This window comes from Solanum lycopersicum, chromosome 4 (genome assembly GCF_036512215.1).
Source record: "Solanum lycopersicum chromosome 4, SLM_r2.1".
Taxonomy (NCBI): domain Eukaryota; kingdom Viridiplantae; phylum Streptophyta; class Magnoliopsida; order Solanales; family Solanaceae; genus Solanum; species Solanum lycopersicum.
This window is the reverse complement of record NC_090803.1, coordinates 57,119,293-57,136,003: the sequence shown is the minus strand read 5'-3', so window position 1 is coordinate 57,136,003 and position 16,711 is coordinate 57,119,293. Positions and strand designations below refer to the sequence as shown.

General features: G+C 35.1%; 1 protein-coding gene and 1 long non-coding RNA gene across 3 annotated transcripts; both read left to right on the top strand.

The window, feature by feature from the left end:
- The first annotated feature begins 691 nt into the window (after positions 1–691).
- LOC101256377 (F-box/kelch-repeat protein At3g23880) lies at positions 692–9,807 on the top strand. The gene is made up of 3 exons (XM_019213580.3): positions 692–714; positions 8,094–8,133; positions 8,401–9,807. The coding sequence occupies exon 3, from the start codon at positions 8,431–8,433 to the stop codon at positions 9,550–9,552; it is 1,122 nt and encodes a 373-aa protein (XP_019069125.1). The 5' UTR covers positions 692–714; positions 8,094–8,133; positions 8,401–8,430; the 3' UTR covers positions 9,553–9,807.
- Positions 9,808–11,080: 1,273 nt separating this feature from the next.
- Positions 11,081–16,424, top strand: LOC138348326 (uncharacterized). Of its 2 annotated transcripts, XR_011220830.1 has the most exons (6): positions 11,081–11,556; positions 13,998–14,114; positions 14,217–14,357; positions 15,155–15,278; positions 15,711–15,830; positions 15,974–16,424. It is a non-coding gene; the product is annotated as an uncharacterized lncRNA (long non-coding RNA). The 2 variants fall into 2 exon arrangements; XR_011220831.1 differs by lacking the exon at positions 15,711–15,830 and having other exon boundaries at positions 11,154–11,556.
- The last annotated feature ends 287 nt before the right edge of the window (positions 16,425–16,711 follow it).

Below are 16,711 nucleotides of genomic sequence, written 5' to 3'. Positions count from 1 at the left end.
ATTGTATGCTTATGAGTAAAATTTGGTTTTGTTGCCTCTTTTTTCTTCTTGTTGTCTCTGTTTTGGTGTTGTTTCGTCTGTTTTGCTGTTGTTGTCTCTGTTTTGGTGTTGTTGCCTCTGTTTTGCTGTTGTTGCATATGATTTGATGTTGTTGACTTGTACAATATATTGATTATTATTGTAGTTATAGGTTGACACTATGACTACTATGTACCTCAATTTAAGGTTCAAAATTGGGGGTATCTTGGTGAGTGAGGTTGGTCCAGTATATGTTAGGGGCAGGACTGAATATGTAGAGAATGTGAATGAAGATCATTTGTCATTTCCTGAAGTTGCATATTATGCTATGTCTTTTAGGATTAGTGAGTTAGGAAAAACTTATGCAGTTCCAATTCAAATCTTAAACAAAATATTTCTTTTTTGTATTCTATTATTTTTCAAAGGATGCATGTACATGCTTATATAACTATTAACTAAGTTACAATATATGGAAATAACTGTTATCTTCCTATTTTACAAGGATTGTTACAATCGAGTTCCTATTTTAAAAGATCACAAAGTATCTCTACAAGTCCTAAAAGTATCTCTATGCTCCCCCTCAAGTTGGTACACAGATGTCGAACATGCCTAACTTGCTCTCAAACTTGGAGAACATTTTACTCGATAACTGCTTTAGTAAGAAGATCAACCAATTGGTCCTCCGATGAATCTTGGGTAACTTTAATATCTTTCCATCCAACTTTTCCTTGATGAAAAATCCGTCTACTTCTACATGCTTGGTACAATCGTGTTGTACTGAATTGTGTGCAATATCACGTGCAGCCTTATTATAGCAATATAGTTGGATTGATGCGTTAGTTGGATAAACCAAATATGTTAAGAGAAGTCTCAACCATAATGCTTCATGTATTCCAAGTGCCATTCCTCTGAATTCCGCCTCCGCACTTGAGCGAGCAACAACCTTTTGTTTTTCTATCCTCCATGTAACAAGATTTCCTCCCACAAAACTATAATATCCCGAAGTAGACTGTCTATCATCGATAGCTCCAACCCAGGATTTGTACATTTTTAACATGCAACTAATCAATATATAGTATCAACAATGTTTAAGTTCATAATATACATATCATATATCATCATAAACATATTTATACATAAAAACATCCTCCTAAGACTCCCCTCAAGGATAACTAATGCAATGTTTAGGTAGAGTCCCATACCTCTACCTAGACTAAGCTAGACCCCTTAGGTTATCTTAGTTAGAGTTCATTCCTTTAGTTTATTTTACCTTTTGGGAACATCTTTACCTAACCGACATTGATCACATGAGCAAATGTGGAATCCGATGTCATGAAACCCTACACTGAAAGAAGGCGGACTACTTGCCGAGGTAGTACCAAAATATGAACGTAGCAACTACGTGGATCCTCTAGCTAGTATTCTTATGGGGCAACATAGTTCAAGGAACTAGGATATATAGTTGGGACTCTCTTTATGCTACATGCATTATAGTCTCCAATCTCAAGAGTACATTAGTGATCCTACCTTCCCTATGTGGGAAGGGAAACTCCTCACTCTAGTTCACTCGGTGCTAAGCTAGAGACTCTTTTGAAATGTCTTTATTAATCATCATAGCTTATTGTAGGTCATAAGGTTTAACCTTTGTATAAACATCATCATCATCATGGTTCAATAGGAATTGCATGAGTATTGTCCTTTCATTAAAATTCATATAGGTGAGGTTAGCACATTAACATTTTCATATCATGATAACGCATATTGGTAAATCATTCACCATCCTTATAACATTTACATATTATGCCAACACCTCAAAAATCATGGTCAATACATTTCAATTCAACATCAGACCACCATATCAATCCTAATACAACATCATGACTTAATCACAATTATCCATAGTTTGAAGTAAAGGATTAGGATCATAAGACTTACCAAGTCTCCTTCACAATTCATCATCAAGGTCTTACCATCAACCATTAATTTAACCCAGTTAGGATATAACATCATCATAATTCAATGACCAACATGATAACAAGGCTAGAAGAATCACTACATCATAATTCAATACTAGATCATAGCTTAAGACAAAATACTTGGGTCAAACTTACAACATACTCTATGACCTATATCACTTCTAAAGAACTAAAATAAAAGGACTATAAATCACCATAATTCATTCATTATTAGTATAACAACATCATATAGTAGTAATTAAACCAATAACCAAGTTCATTGAACCAATATAACCTAATTCATATCAAGATCATAACCTAGGATTAAGGGGTAAATGTCATCTTCGACAAACTAGACCAAACCATCAAAATATATCATAATAAATTTAAAATACATGTTAATATATTCATATATCCAAAATAAATCATAAACAAATCAATCCATAGCATCAATATCGAGATTGGATGAAATTCACTTGAATACTCAACTTTTGAAATCAATTTGATGGAACCCTTTGAGGAAAGAGGTCTCAAAGGTGAATTATATCCATACCTTACTAATTGATTAATATTGATGGTGAAAATTGACTCTTTGCATTCCTTAAACCCTCCCCTAGCTTGGTCTTCAATGGAGTTCTTCACTAGTGAGAGAAAGAAGAGAGTTTGGGTTTGTGAGTTATGAGAGTTTAGTCAGTCTTAATTAGGTTAGGACTTTAAATAGATTGTTAACTAAGTTAATTAGACCTCTATAATACACCAACTAATTAAATAAACCTTTAATTCATTAATCGGAACTAACTCAAAACTTGCAGAAAATCTCAGCCCTTACAGACGAGACCTCGACTAACATTCCGTCAGTGAGTCGACGACCTGCACCCTTCCGTGCTGCATATCCGCAGGTAAGTTAAAAGATTGGTCCAAATGGAACATTAGCCAAATGGATAAGATTTGGTCGACGGATGACATCGACGCCCCGTCGATCCACACACGCCTCGTTGACTCTCTTCATGGGTGCACACTACCCAGGCAGTGCTTTTGACCCCAAAATGCAAGGGTCCTCCTCAAGGTCCCTTGGTTGGTCCCTGTAGAGTCGTACCCAGACGTTTCGACCATGAATCAACTTAAACACATGTTAGAAACCCTTCCACCAAATTTCATGAATTTTCGACTCCTAAAGCTAGTCAAGTAGGCTAAGGCACTCTAGTACCTCCTTGAACTAGTTTCCAGACGTCATGGACGTTCTTGGACGTTTTGGTTTCTAAACTTCCTAAATGACTTATATTCATTAAAATGGACCTTAAAATAGTTTCTAAATCTTATGACACTTATGTTAGGCTCTAGAATACGTCTTGGATTTTGAAGTGTTACAGTTGTCTCTTCAAGAACAAAGTGTGATCAGTGTTGCTTTGAGTATAGCCATATGCCTTCATAAATTTGATGAATTTTTCAAACCACGCTCTTGGTGATTGTTTCAGTCCAAAAAGGGATTTCTTTAATCTGCATACTTTATGGTCATGTGATCTCGATATTCCTTACCCTGGAAGATAGTCCATATAAACTTCTTCAGACAATTCACCATGTAGAAAAACATTTTTCACATCAAATTTATACTGGCCAATCAAAATTTGCAGCCATGTATAATAGCCCTTGAATTGTGTTGATTTTGGCAACAGGTGCAAATGTCTCGGTATAGTCGATTCCATAAGTCTAACTATATCCCTCAGCCACCAACCTCACTTTGAATCATTTTATCATATCATCTGCTTTGTACTTGACTGTATACACCCATCGACATTGAATTGTTTTCTTTCTTAGTGGACAATTGACAAGTTCTCATGTATCATTTTTTTTCAAGGATTCCATCTCTTCATCCATAGTTGCTTTCCACCTGGGATCAGTTAAGGTTTCCTGCACATTATTAGGAATTGAAACAATATCCCTCAGCCACCAAGTCATGTATACGTAGCTCCGGAATCAATTATCCATGTGATAGGTTCTGAAGAACCATTAGTGGTGGAAATATACTTTTGTGACGATGGTTTAAGAGATGAAGCTTGTCTAGAATCCAATGTCATGTATACGTAGCTCCGGAATCAATTATCCATGTACTATTAGAAACAAGTGCAGATGAATTAAAAACTTGACCATTGTTACCACTCGTTACTACCAAGGCTGTTTATTGTTGATCAACATATTCCTTGGCATTTATTTCTACAATTGCAGCAACAAAACTCTTGCTTGCATTTCTCTTTCTTAAATCACGATTATGATCCCACCATTCTGGATATCTCATTATTTCAAAACAAAGATCTTTTGTGTACCCTGACTGATCACAATGAGTTCACTTATAAGTGGACTTGATACCCTTAGACCTCATTCGATCTGGTCGATATTGATTAGATCTATATTTTCTCACCATGGCTGCTGCTTCAGATTTTTCAAGATCTCTATTCACTGTTACATGCCGAATAGATTCACGACGAACCATTGAGTAACATTCTTCTAAGTCTTGAATAGGATACTTCCTTAAGATTTCCCTACAAAACTGTTCAAATTCACCATCCAAACCAGCAAGAAAGATGTGCACCCTTTGTCATTGAATAGACTTGTGGTAAGAACTTGCATCCTTCTCATTTTCCTTGATCACCTTATCATAGTGATCTAACTCACACAAAAATTCAATCAATTCTTCATAGTAGGAAGAGAGAGATCTGCCATTTTGTTTGGCAGAATAAGCTTTTTGATTCAAAGTGCAGACATGTAGTTCATCTGCTCCATCATAGAAGGTTGTTGACAGAGCTTTCCATATTGCTCGAGCAGTAGGTAAGTGAATATATCGCTTCATAATCTCAAGAGACATAGACATCAACAACCACCTCTTAGCCTTTTGATTGTCTGTGTACCATTTCTCATACCCTTCATCCTTTTTAGTAGGTGGTTGTGTATTCCCATAAAAAAAGGTGTGTTTCTCTTTTTCAACATTATGCATTTCTATGATTTGAGACCACACATCATAATTTGTTTATTTATAATAAGTCCTGAACTGAAAGAGGAACTTTCAGATTGAATGATAATGGGGTAAAATTAGAAGCATCTGATTTGCCCATGACTCTGATACCAAGTTCAAATCTTGATCATAATATTTACTTTTTGTATTCTATTATTTTTAAAAGGAGAGTAATATCTCTACAAGTCCTAAAAATATCTCTAGATCTCTAGGGGATGATCTGGTGGTATTGAAAAATGACATGACATTTCTAACATTGCATTATTTATGCATGATGGGGACACAATAGATACTTTGTTTTCCTTGTTGTCTCTGTTTTGGTTTTGTTGCCTTTGTTTTGCTGTTGTTGCATATGTTTCACTGTTGTTGCCTTGTACAATATATTTATTATTATTGTGGTTATCGGTTGACACTATGACTACTAAGTACCTAAATTTAAGGTTCAAATTTGGGGGTATCTTGGTGAGTGAGGTAGGTCCAATATATGTTTGGGGTAGGACTGAATATGTTGAGAATGTGGATGAAGATCATTTGTCAATTCCTGAACTTGCAGATTATGCTATGTCTTTTGGGATTAGAAGTTATTATGCAGTTCCATCTCTAGGGGGTGATCTGGTGGAATTAAAAAATGACATCGACATTTGTAACATTGCATTATTTATGCATGATGGGACATAATTGATATTAATATGTGTCATGACACTATTCTGAAGGATGTCGGTTCAATTGAAGGTCAAATTAGTCAATCTTTAAGTTAAGTTGGTGAGTCTTTTAGTGCACATGGGAAATCTGATGGGTTTTTAACTGCACAACCAAAAATACCATATCTAGGGTTAGGTTTCTATTCTTCCTTTCCATCTAGTGAAAAACTTGAGAATGATGGGGTTGCAGGTGTCCAAGAAGAAACTGATGATGTTAATTTTTCAATATACTGGAGTGATACTAAAGAAGAAGTTAAATCTACTTTCCAACAAAAAACTAAACCTTCTATTCAAGAAAAAGTTGAACTTGATGAGGGTATGACGATATTGAAAAAGGCAAAAGAAAAAGATTCAAAAAATAAACTAACAGAGAATGAGCCATACTATGACAGTTCTGATTGTGATAGTTTTCAAAGTTATGAAGAAGAACCTATTTCTGATGTGAACTTGAAGGAGGGATTTTAAGAGGGAAAAAGAAGAGTGATAGAGTGATATATGATTCTACTTGTGATATTGTAATATGGCAATGTTGATTGGTATTTTAAAATGTAAAGGAATTTAGAGAGGCAGTTATAAAATATGTTACAAAAAAAGGAGTTGTGTTAGGCAAGTATGTGAATGAGAGTAGAATTAGGCAAGTATGTGATTGAGGGTACTAGAATAAGAGTCAAGTGTAAAATGGTTGTCCATGAATGTTGTATGCAATCTAGGATGGGAGGAGTGAAAATTTCACTATCAAGACCTTGCATTTATAACACTTAGATTCACAATAAAATTTCAATGCTTACATATCAAACTAATGTCCAAAATCAGTTTTAACATCCATCTACACTAGAACTGTTTTTCTTGTTTGTTGGTCTTCTTTTGAAAAGACCCAAATCACAGTATTCACATGGCTAGCGAATTCTGGATCATACCAATCGAAAAACTTACAAGGAGTTTGAAACAAGGACTTGCATTTCATAAAATCAAAGTTTTTTAAAAAATTACATAATAAAAAATTGGCAAATTAAAAACAAAAAAATGAAATAATACATATCTCATAATGTCTACAACCGAGAAATCTAAGATAAAAATGAAGTATTACAATAATATTCTTAAGTAGTATAAATATAAATATTACTTGAGTAAGCCTTCTCTAAATTAATTAGAGGATACATGAATTAACAAAATAAATACTACAAAATCAGCAAGACAACTGAAAGAAAGTGTTTTCTATTTTTCTTTGGTATGTTCTCACTTAATGAAGTCAAAATTGATCTAATAAGTGACTTAATTTGTCACCAAGTAAAGATAATACTTGGTCACCAAGTAAAGACAATGCTTTGGTAAGGCAATACTTGGTCACCAAGTTGGATAACAATGTTGTAGAAATGTCACATGTTAAATGTTATACTTTGGCTCAAAGTAACTAAATCTTTTGAAATAATTATAATATTGCTAACGCAGTGTATGGTATTAGTTGTTTCATCTCCAAATTATTGACAAAGTTAATACTTGGTCACTAAGTAAAGACAATGCTTTGGTAAGGCAATACTTGGTCACCAAGTTGGATAACAATGTTGTAGAAATGTCACATGTTAAATGTTATACTTTGGCTCAAAGTAACTAAATCTTTTGAAATAATTATAATATTGCTAACGCAGTGTATGGTATTAGTTGTTTCATCTCCAAATTATTGACAAAGTTAAAGCATCTAAATGAACTTAAATACACTTCGGATCTTGAAATACACCCCTAAATGCTCGTTAAATTTAGGGGTGTTTTCAATGCTTTTCTCGGCTTTTTATTAAGATTCTCTTGCTCCTGCAAGAGTTTGAAACCACTTGTTATGTCTTGTGGTAGGTTGGGGTTTGTATCTAAGTCTAGTTAGTCAAGTAGATGAGTGTTTCAAGTCTATCAATAGTCCGAGGATGAAACTTATAATTTGTGCCAAGTTAAAGGAATTTTTTCAATACTTCTATCTTTTAACTTCAAGATGAATTAGGTTCTGGTTTTACAGTTTGTTTGACCACTATTTGATAGTCAAAATGATTTAAAGATAATGATTTGTTCTGTTGCCATGTTCTGCCTATGTTAATATAGAGGCTTTTGGTGGTTAAGTGTACTTTAACTGCTTAAGTTGTTCTATTACAATGAAAATCATTGCATTAAACCAAGCCTGTTGGTGGATCTAGTATTTACATAAGCTGCTAAGGAGAACGAATACCACATTTACAATTAGTATGCGCAATGTTATCTGAGATGTACAACAAAATTTGGCCCATAGATTTGATACAGTACCATGTCCGTATGTTATATATCTTTATGGAATGATTCGTGTAGGTCATTGTAAAATGTCACCGTATATTCAATCCTCATCCTCACTTCATTTTGCTCTGTTTGATTTTTTCTCTCATTTTTCTGCTGCAGGTCCTGATCTTGGCCTTGCATTATAATACTCCCTTCAACGGTGAGACTTACTTCTGCTGATATTTCCTATAGCTTGTTATCTTCTTTGAGCTTTTTTTCCTATGGTTCTATTCTACTTGATTATGCGAATCTATACTATATAAAATTTTTAGAATCGATCATCAAATGTTATTGGTTTTTTGGACTAATGTTGGGAATGGATCCTCTCGTTAAATGCATGTTTTCTAGACACGTTCTCTTTCTATATGTATCTAAGTTGTCTCATTCTGTTTATTATTCTAAACGAGAGATGTGCTTATATTTCCAGTAATATATTGGTGAGCAACGGACCACCAGTATGGATTGTTATTGTCCTTTACCAGAAGATATTGTGGTTGATATTTTATTGAGGTTGCCAGTGGAACCACTCTTGCGTTTCAAATGTGTGTGCAAGCACTGGTATGCTCTCATCAAAAGTGAGAGTTTCATAGAGAAGCATTTTCATCACAAGAACAATCGTTCCCGTCTCCTCATTTGCAACTTGAAACTTGAAGCGGAAGAACACATCGTCTTTCAGTCTGCTGTAGTCTCCTTGCTACCTGAAAAAATAGTTTCGGGTGTGACCCCTGAAGAAAAAATTCTCCTTTATCTTCCAAGGGTCGATTATTTCAAAATTCTTGCTGGCCCAGTTAATGGCTTATTCTTAGTGCAGGAAATCTTTTTTGAACACGGTGAACGCTTGAGTTTGTGGAATCCTGCCACCAGAGAGTTCCGACCTCTGCCTCCTGCGCCTTTTGTGACTGAGCACTCCTTATGGAACTATGATCATGAATTTGGATTGGGGTTTGACCAACTGACTCAGCATTATAAGGTTGTTTGGATTCGAGTATTCTTTGAGAACCGGGAACAAGGACAGGGACAGAGACGGCGCTTTTACCTTCATAATTTTGTCTGTGTCTATTCCTCATGCGATAACTCATGGAAGAGCCTACAATTCCCTTCCAGTTTTACCTTAGGTTTTCCCTATTCCGTCACATATCTCAACGGGATTTATTATTGGATTTGTAGGAGCGACAATAATGATATATGCAAGATTCAGTCATTTGCCATGGGCAGCCAACAGTTGGGGGAGATGCAAGGCCCAGATATTCCAGGTGAACACTGGGTGAGGCTGACACTGCGTGGAGACTCTCTTGCAATGTTAGTCAGTGATAAGTGTATGACATCCATATACGAAATGAAACAAGAGGGAAGTTGGTCCAAGGTGTTAACTGTTCAACCCCGTATAGATGCTGCTCATTTGCCTAAAGGTATTTGGGAGAATGATAAGATTGTTTTTTACCTCACAGAAACGTCACAGCTGGTGCTATATGACCCTACAACAAGTCAAGTTACGGATCTTGGAATTCAGCCGAGGCTTATGGGCTGTGGTGTTTTCATTTATCAGGAGAGCCTAGCTCTAATTACGAAAGGGAATTAGTCTCAAGACTAGGATAATACTGATCGATCAAATGAAGTAGTACAACTATTTGGTGGACGAGTGCTACTATATTCGCTGGATGAACCTATTATTATTGGGTTATTGGCTTCTAATCATTCATCATGTCCTATTTATACTTTGGTCATTGATAAGAACATAAAGTGTATTTGTTTCATACATTTGACTAGTTGCTGAATTATTGGCCAAACGTATAATTTACCTTTTTTTTTTGCTAAGTTTGATAACATGGTAAAACTGCTGCTTGATTTTTTTTTCTTGCGCTTTTGTTCTATTAATAATGCATGTTTTCTAGATCTTTTCACATCAATAGGTTTGTAAGTTGTGTCATTCTGTTTATTCCAATCAAATATTACCATGTAAAAGATTGGGGAGCAAACACCGCTATGGATGGTCATTGTCCTTTACCTGGAGATATTGTGGTTGATATTCTATCAAGATTGTCACTTCCGTTTCAAATATGTGTGCAAGCCCTGGTTTCCTCTCATCAAAAGTGTGAGATTCAAAGAGAAGTATTTTCATCAGAAGAACAATTGTGCCAGTCTCCTCCTTTAAAGTAGCTTTTGGCACAACACTTATAAAGTATGTGTTGCTGGCTTATTCTCACTGCAGGAAAAAATTTACCCTCATGTCTGGGATGAACCGGTACATGAAGTTCCCCTCATGTCTATGCTATGTCTATTCCTCGATTTAAAATGAGAGGAAACCTCGATTTCTAAACGAGTTCATGCAGTATTTTTGAGTATTATCTCTTTTAAGAGAACCTTTTGGTTTTGATGAGGAAAATAGTTATAATGATCCACAGTAATAAATAACAAAATTATAAAATTGATTTTGTCAATCATTTTCTTCATCTTCTTTGCATGAACCCTCTTGTTTGAGTCCAACCGGACTCCCCTCTCTTACATTTTCCTCTCTTCGAGTCAACCTTATCCGAGTAGTGAAAAGGAAGCAGCGGAGCAGCAGTAGCCTTGAAAAGGCTAAAAATTGATAATTTTGGACTCTCAAAAGTCCACTAAAAACAGGAGCAGCAGCAGAACGAAGAGCAAAATTGGGTTAAAACCCGTAACGGATGAAGCAGCAGTACAACAATTTCAGTCATTTAATTCACTGTTTCCTTTTAGTTCCTCATTATTATGTTTCCCATAGCCCATAACTTTTGTTAACCTTTTCTCCAACTTAGATAAATCCTTGGGAGTATTTTAATGACTCTACTATTTCGTTATTTGTTTACTTTAAGTATTGAATTTTTCAGAACTCATTTACTTAAACAATCTAAGCTTATTAGAATAACTTAAGAACCTTTCATGTTCGCGGTTATTTAAAAGCTTTGATCCATTTAAATTAGTTGTATAGTTCAAAAACTTGACTATGGATAAAACTTAAGATTAATTACTCTTATATTAGAAAAAGGCTTGTTTCAACATGTCTGTTTCATTGTATTTTTGTCTTTTCAGTTCTAAATGTAATTATGTGTCTTTTTCATGTGTCATAAATTTTGTCTTTTCAGTTCCCGGTGAAAACGTGTCTTCCTCCTATGTTATATCACTTCATTATACTCCACCATCTGTGCACTCTTCTTCAACATTCTCCAGGTAAGGCTCTTTCCTGTTTCAATTGTGTTTTTGTGTCTTCTTTCTTTTCGTCTAGGTTGAACTTCCAAATTAGATGTGGTCTGTGATATTTTCTTATTTAATCATTTGAGTTTGTTATTGATGTTTGATTATTCTTGATTTTGTTGTGTTTTCTCTTATGCAATAATTAATTTGTTGTTTTTCCGTCGAAATTAACTTTATGAGTTTATTTATTTTGGTTGAGTTTTTCTTTGGGATGTTGGTGAGAAGAGTTTCTGAACAAAATATCAAGGGGCCTTAGCTGGTTTGTTCTACCATTGATTTTGGATCCATCAGTGTCTGTTGCTTGAGGCATAAAAAATGAGTAAGCTCTGGTGTTCACTCAAGTGTGTTTGATGTGATTTTTCCTCAGGTTAGTTTACTCCGAATCTACAAATTTTTCTATAATTTCATGCATTGAGCCTTGGCGTTTTTATTAATTTTTTTACTTTAGCATTTTGAGACGATCAGGATTGCATTTTTCTCTATTTCTTAAACGTATTTGGAATTAGTTGTTATTAATTTTATCTTCTGTTGACAAAATTTACTTGTGTGTCTTCAAATTAGCTTCTTTCTTTATTTGAGTTTCTTGTTGATGTTCGATTTTTCGACCGCAAAAAATTGAATCAATGGTGTTGATTATTCTTGAAATTTATGTTATTTTAATTTTTACTTCAGACTGCGCTAATTGAAGATTTGGGGTAATACTCTTATGTTTTCCTGAACCTTTGGAAGAGGTACTAGAATAAGGTTTAGTTACCGATCGGCATGAAAACAAATCTTCTTCTTGTTGTTCTCTCCTGTTTCTCATCCTTGTGTTTGTCCTAACAATTAAATAAAGATACGTCATGATAAACGCTATTACAAGCGTCGAATCGATTTCCCGTATACCTAAACAAACTTAATACCTCTAAAGAAATCTTTCATTGTGAAAATACCGAAAACTTTCAAGAGCTCCAACTGCCTCTCACCAATGTTTATTGTTTCATTTCAAAGCACATAGGCAGCTAAGCTAGAAGAAAGTTGTGAACACGGATGGCCAAGAAGCAGGTCAACCTGCTGGGCCCGGGGCTAAACCACAACGACGCCCAAGAATTAAAATTGTAAAAGAAACTGTCTGATGCTCACAATTTTCTAGACTCTAAACCTCTTATCCTCATTCTTATGTCCATCTTTAGTTACTCTTATGTCCATCTTTAGTTTGCTATTTTCATATTTCCATTGTTTTATGGAGTTGCTATATCCAATTACTTTAACTTGACGTTTTTCCTTCAAAATTCTGTGGAAAGGTTTCTTTGTTATACTTCACCAACCTTTTGTTCTTTATTCCTTGGAGGGAAGTGATTAGTGAATTCGTCTTAGATTTCTGCAAGCTACATTTAAATGAAGTTTTGTGATAGTTCTCTTTGCTTTTGTGGCTTGATTTTCTTTAGATCAAGCAAAAACACTTTACTTCCAATGTTTCAAATTTAATTTACATATTTTGATTTTATCATTTATCTCAAATGTCTTAGGTGAGATTTGGTTTTAAATTTTGGAAAAAATATGTCTTTCTTTGATTTTATCATTTATCTCAAATGTCTTAGGTGAGATTTGGTTTTAAATTTCGAAAAAAATCTATCTTTCTTTGCATTTGGTTGAAAACAGTTTTTATAACAATCTAAAGGTAGTTCTGCGAAAGCTCTGTTTTGAACTTTTAAACCAAACAACACCTCTTGTATTTTAATCATCCGCTACTTTACTGAATACCACATTTCTCTTACTTTTCTGGAGAAGCAAAAAGGCTACCATTGTGCTTCATATGCTTCACCTTTAGATTCTCATCTCTTAATTGTAGAGGGAGGAGCAAAACAACACAAGTAGGATACAACACCTACAAGGATCGACTTCAAGACTATCAACCAATTATACTTCACCCAATTTACCAAAAGAAATTCACCACTAAATTAACCAAGCTCAAATCAGCAACATATCAAAAAAATCACAAGCAAATATGAATAATAAATATGCAAGTGACACACGAGATTTATACGTGGAAAACCCCTTCGGTGTGAAGGATAAAAACCACGGGACTTGTAGGAGTCCACCCTTCTTCTTCTCTTATTATGCAAATTGAGGGTAAAGACACCCAAATCAGTCTACAAGGATGTCACAGCCCACCAACAACAACATACATAAGAGCCAACACAAAAGAGAAGAGAAATTGGGAAATATCACCCAAAAAATGCAGGTTACATCAGCTGCAATAACAGACGATCAAGAGCTCCGATTGACGATCTGAACCATCAAGATGTAGTGCTATATGTTGTGAACCAGCTGTGAAAATTTCAGAACGATCCAACGGTCGGATCTCCGGAAAACTGAAATTTTGTCAAGGCTGTCCAGAAAATCTGCACTCAAACCCTCTCTCAAAAATCTGCTTCTCTCTCTCTATCACACACCCTTTTTCAATTTCTTTTCTTCACGTCAAAAACCCTAGAAGAAAACAGCTGCTCCCAAAGACTTCTAGAAGAAGTCAACAAAGCCCAAAACATATGGGCCACACATTAATAAGTGATTGGGCTTTCACTTAAAAAAAATATAACAAATGGGCTGGACCCTTAACATTAATATGGCAAGTCAAATTGGACATTCAATATTGAACATAGTAATTATTTAGTTTATCTATCCAGTGTTTTCTTTTACATGATTGTCTCTATATTGTGTTTGTATGATTCATCATGGTAATAAGCTAGCATCTGTTGGAGTTTGATTTTTTATTTCATTGATGTTAACGGGTGGAATATCATTTGTAACTTGTTTTGGGATTGCAAGGGCTCGAAAATATTTCCTAAGTTCGTATCGTTTATGAAGAGCAAGGATTCTAGTGATTGTACTGAGCAGGCACTCTTTGATGAATTGAAGGCTTTGGAAGAGCATCTCAAGGCTCATGTATATAGTTTTACATTGAACTGTCTGATATGTTTAACTTAAATGTATGCGTCTCTAATTTTTACGATGATCTTAGCTTTTGTTGGCTGTGAATTTCATCAGGGACCATATGTCAATGGACAGAATGTTTGTTAAGTTGATATGAGCTTGGCTCCAAAAATGTACCATCTCGAGGTGGCTCTTGGACACTTCAAGAAGTGGAGTGTGACTGAAAGCTTGAGTCACGTGCGTAATTACATGAAGGTATGCAATCTTTTTCTCTCCGTGTCCTTGTGTGCGTGCATGGTTGGTATCTGGTTTTCTATGGGTTTTGAGAACATTTTTGCGCTGGAGTAATTTGTTTATGTCTTACCGGTGTGTTGAAGTGTTTTGTATTTAAAAGAATAGCCACATTATATATATATGTATATATAAGAATGTTTGTTTAAGACTCTTGCAAACTTAAAGAACTCAAGTTACATGTTATTGTTACATGTAAAATTCGAGAACAAATTTTCCCGATCATCTCGAAGGGAATTCTTGGAACTCAGCCATTAGAGTTTTGACTCATTTGTTATGCCTTGCATTTACAGCTTGATCCCTTCTTGCTTCCAGTTGTCCAAGGCAGCATCCTTGTAATTCAGTTAAATACATGATTTTTTTCAAGTAGTATAGCTACTTCAACTACTGCATAATGAGAGTTATTAATGTTCCATTTTGATGTATGCCTTTACTTATCATAAGATTTTCTCAATTTCCAATTTGCAACTGGGAAAGACATTATTGATGTTACGCTGATTGCAAGGAGGTGCAACAGGAGACCTGGTATATCTTCTTCTTGTTTTTTCTTTCAACTTTGCAATTTGGCCAAGCATGGTAAATGCAAGTGATGAACTAGGTCAGAATATTGTTATGTGTTTTACGTATGGTCATCAATTCTCATTAACTTATAATTGAACTTAATGCAAAATAATTAGAATCCATGTTCCAAGTTGCTTCATGTTATTCAGGTCTTCAGTTTATTTTATATAGTTAGTCTTAACATATTCTCTTGGTTATAGCAATTGGCTCGTTAATGTAGCCACTCGAATGGGAGAAGAGGGGCTGATTCTGATGGATTTGTTGCAATTTTGTGGAAAGCGAGCAAATTATCCAGTTGAAAGGGTATAAAGTATCATTGTTCAGGTACACTTGTTTGAAGTTTGATTACGACTTTTCTACACCAACAATCTTGTTGCTCATGAAATGCCCTTTTATACATATGTAGATAACTGAGGGGATACTTAAAATTCTGTCACATTAGAGTTTATTGTTGAATAGATATTGTTGTGATAAAATGTTTAAACTAATAACTCTTGTAACTTGTATTACTTTCTCTGTGTGCAAGTGGTGTGTGTGTTCCCTCTCTTTTAATGATAGAAGAGGGGTTGATAAAAAAAGGAAGAAGTAGAAGGATTCGATAGTACTAGGGTGGAGAACATGATGTTATCAGAACAAAGACAGGTTTTGGTGTTTGGACCATTCTATATAGAAACTTCTAATGTATTGCATTTTTTGTTTGACTTATCCGAGTTTTATCGTGAGCTTACTGATAAAAAAACTCTGTTCAATTCTCAGTACAGGACCTCTCAGATGCAATGTACATTTTGGTACAACAGAGGGCAATAAAACTGAATTTTCTGCCTGATAATAGCACATATTTCATTTGCTAGAACTTTCATTAGTTACTTCCCTCAGGTATATAACTCCCTCTGTCAAAAAGGAAAAGATTGAATCCACGAAGGGAGTAGCACTTGGACTATGAAGCAGTAGAAAATATCTCGCATTAACATATTCCTGGACAATGATCATGGTTTGGTTGTTATGATTACTTTCGGCAGGTTCATGTTCTAGAAGAGTTTGATGAGGGGAAGCGGAGCTGTCGTAGGCGTTTAACTGGTCATAAAAAACGAAGAAGGAAAACACATCCAGAAAATGTAGCTAATGGAGCCTCCGTGAATGATGAGGGCAACTACTTATTAATTAGTCTGCTGAGGATACTGGCCAATGTACAGTGTAATTCCTTATATGGATTCCATGGTTTTCCTGCGATATATTCATTTTGTATGACAAAAGATGTTGGGAAAATTAATAAGGTGATAGCATTTACACAATAATGTGAGTTCTTTCACTGTACGGTAATTGGCTAGAGTGTTATCCTTTATGTGGTGCAAGAGGGCTAGCGTGCCATTCTTTATGTGGTGCAAGAGGCTGAGAAAAGAAAAGATTGTATAGTTGTCCTTTGCCTGGTATAACATCGACTTGATGAATACAACGATGTCTATTCCATAACAGCAGTTCGTCTCTGGGAATAACAGTTGTTAAATCTAACTGATTCCAATTGTTTTATCATTAGCTCTGGAAACTCGGATTTTGCAGGTTTACCACCCGAATATTGACTTGGAAGGTAATGTGTGTCTCAACATTCTTCGAGAAGACTGGAAACATGTGCTCAACATCAACACAATAATCTATGGCTTGTATCATTTGTGTTGTCGTATTCTGCTCTTACAGAAGGTTGTTTGTACATGAATCAACCATCATTGCCACAACTCGGACAAGCTAATTAAAGTATGTGA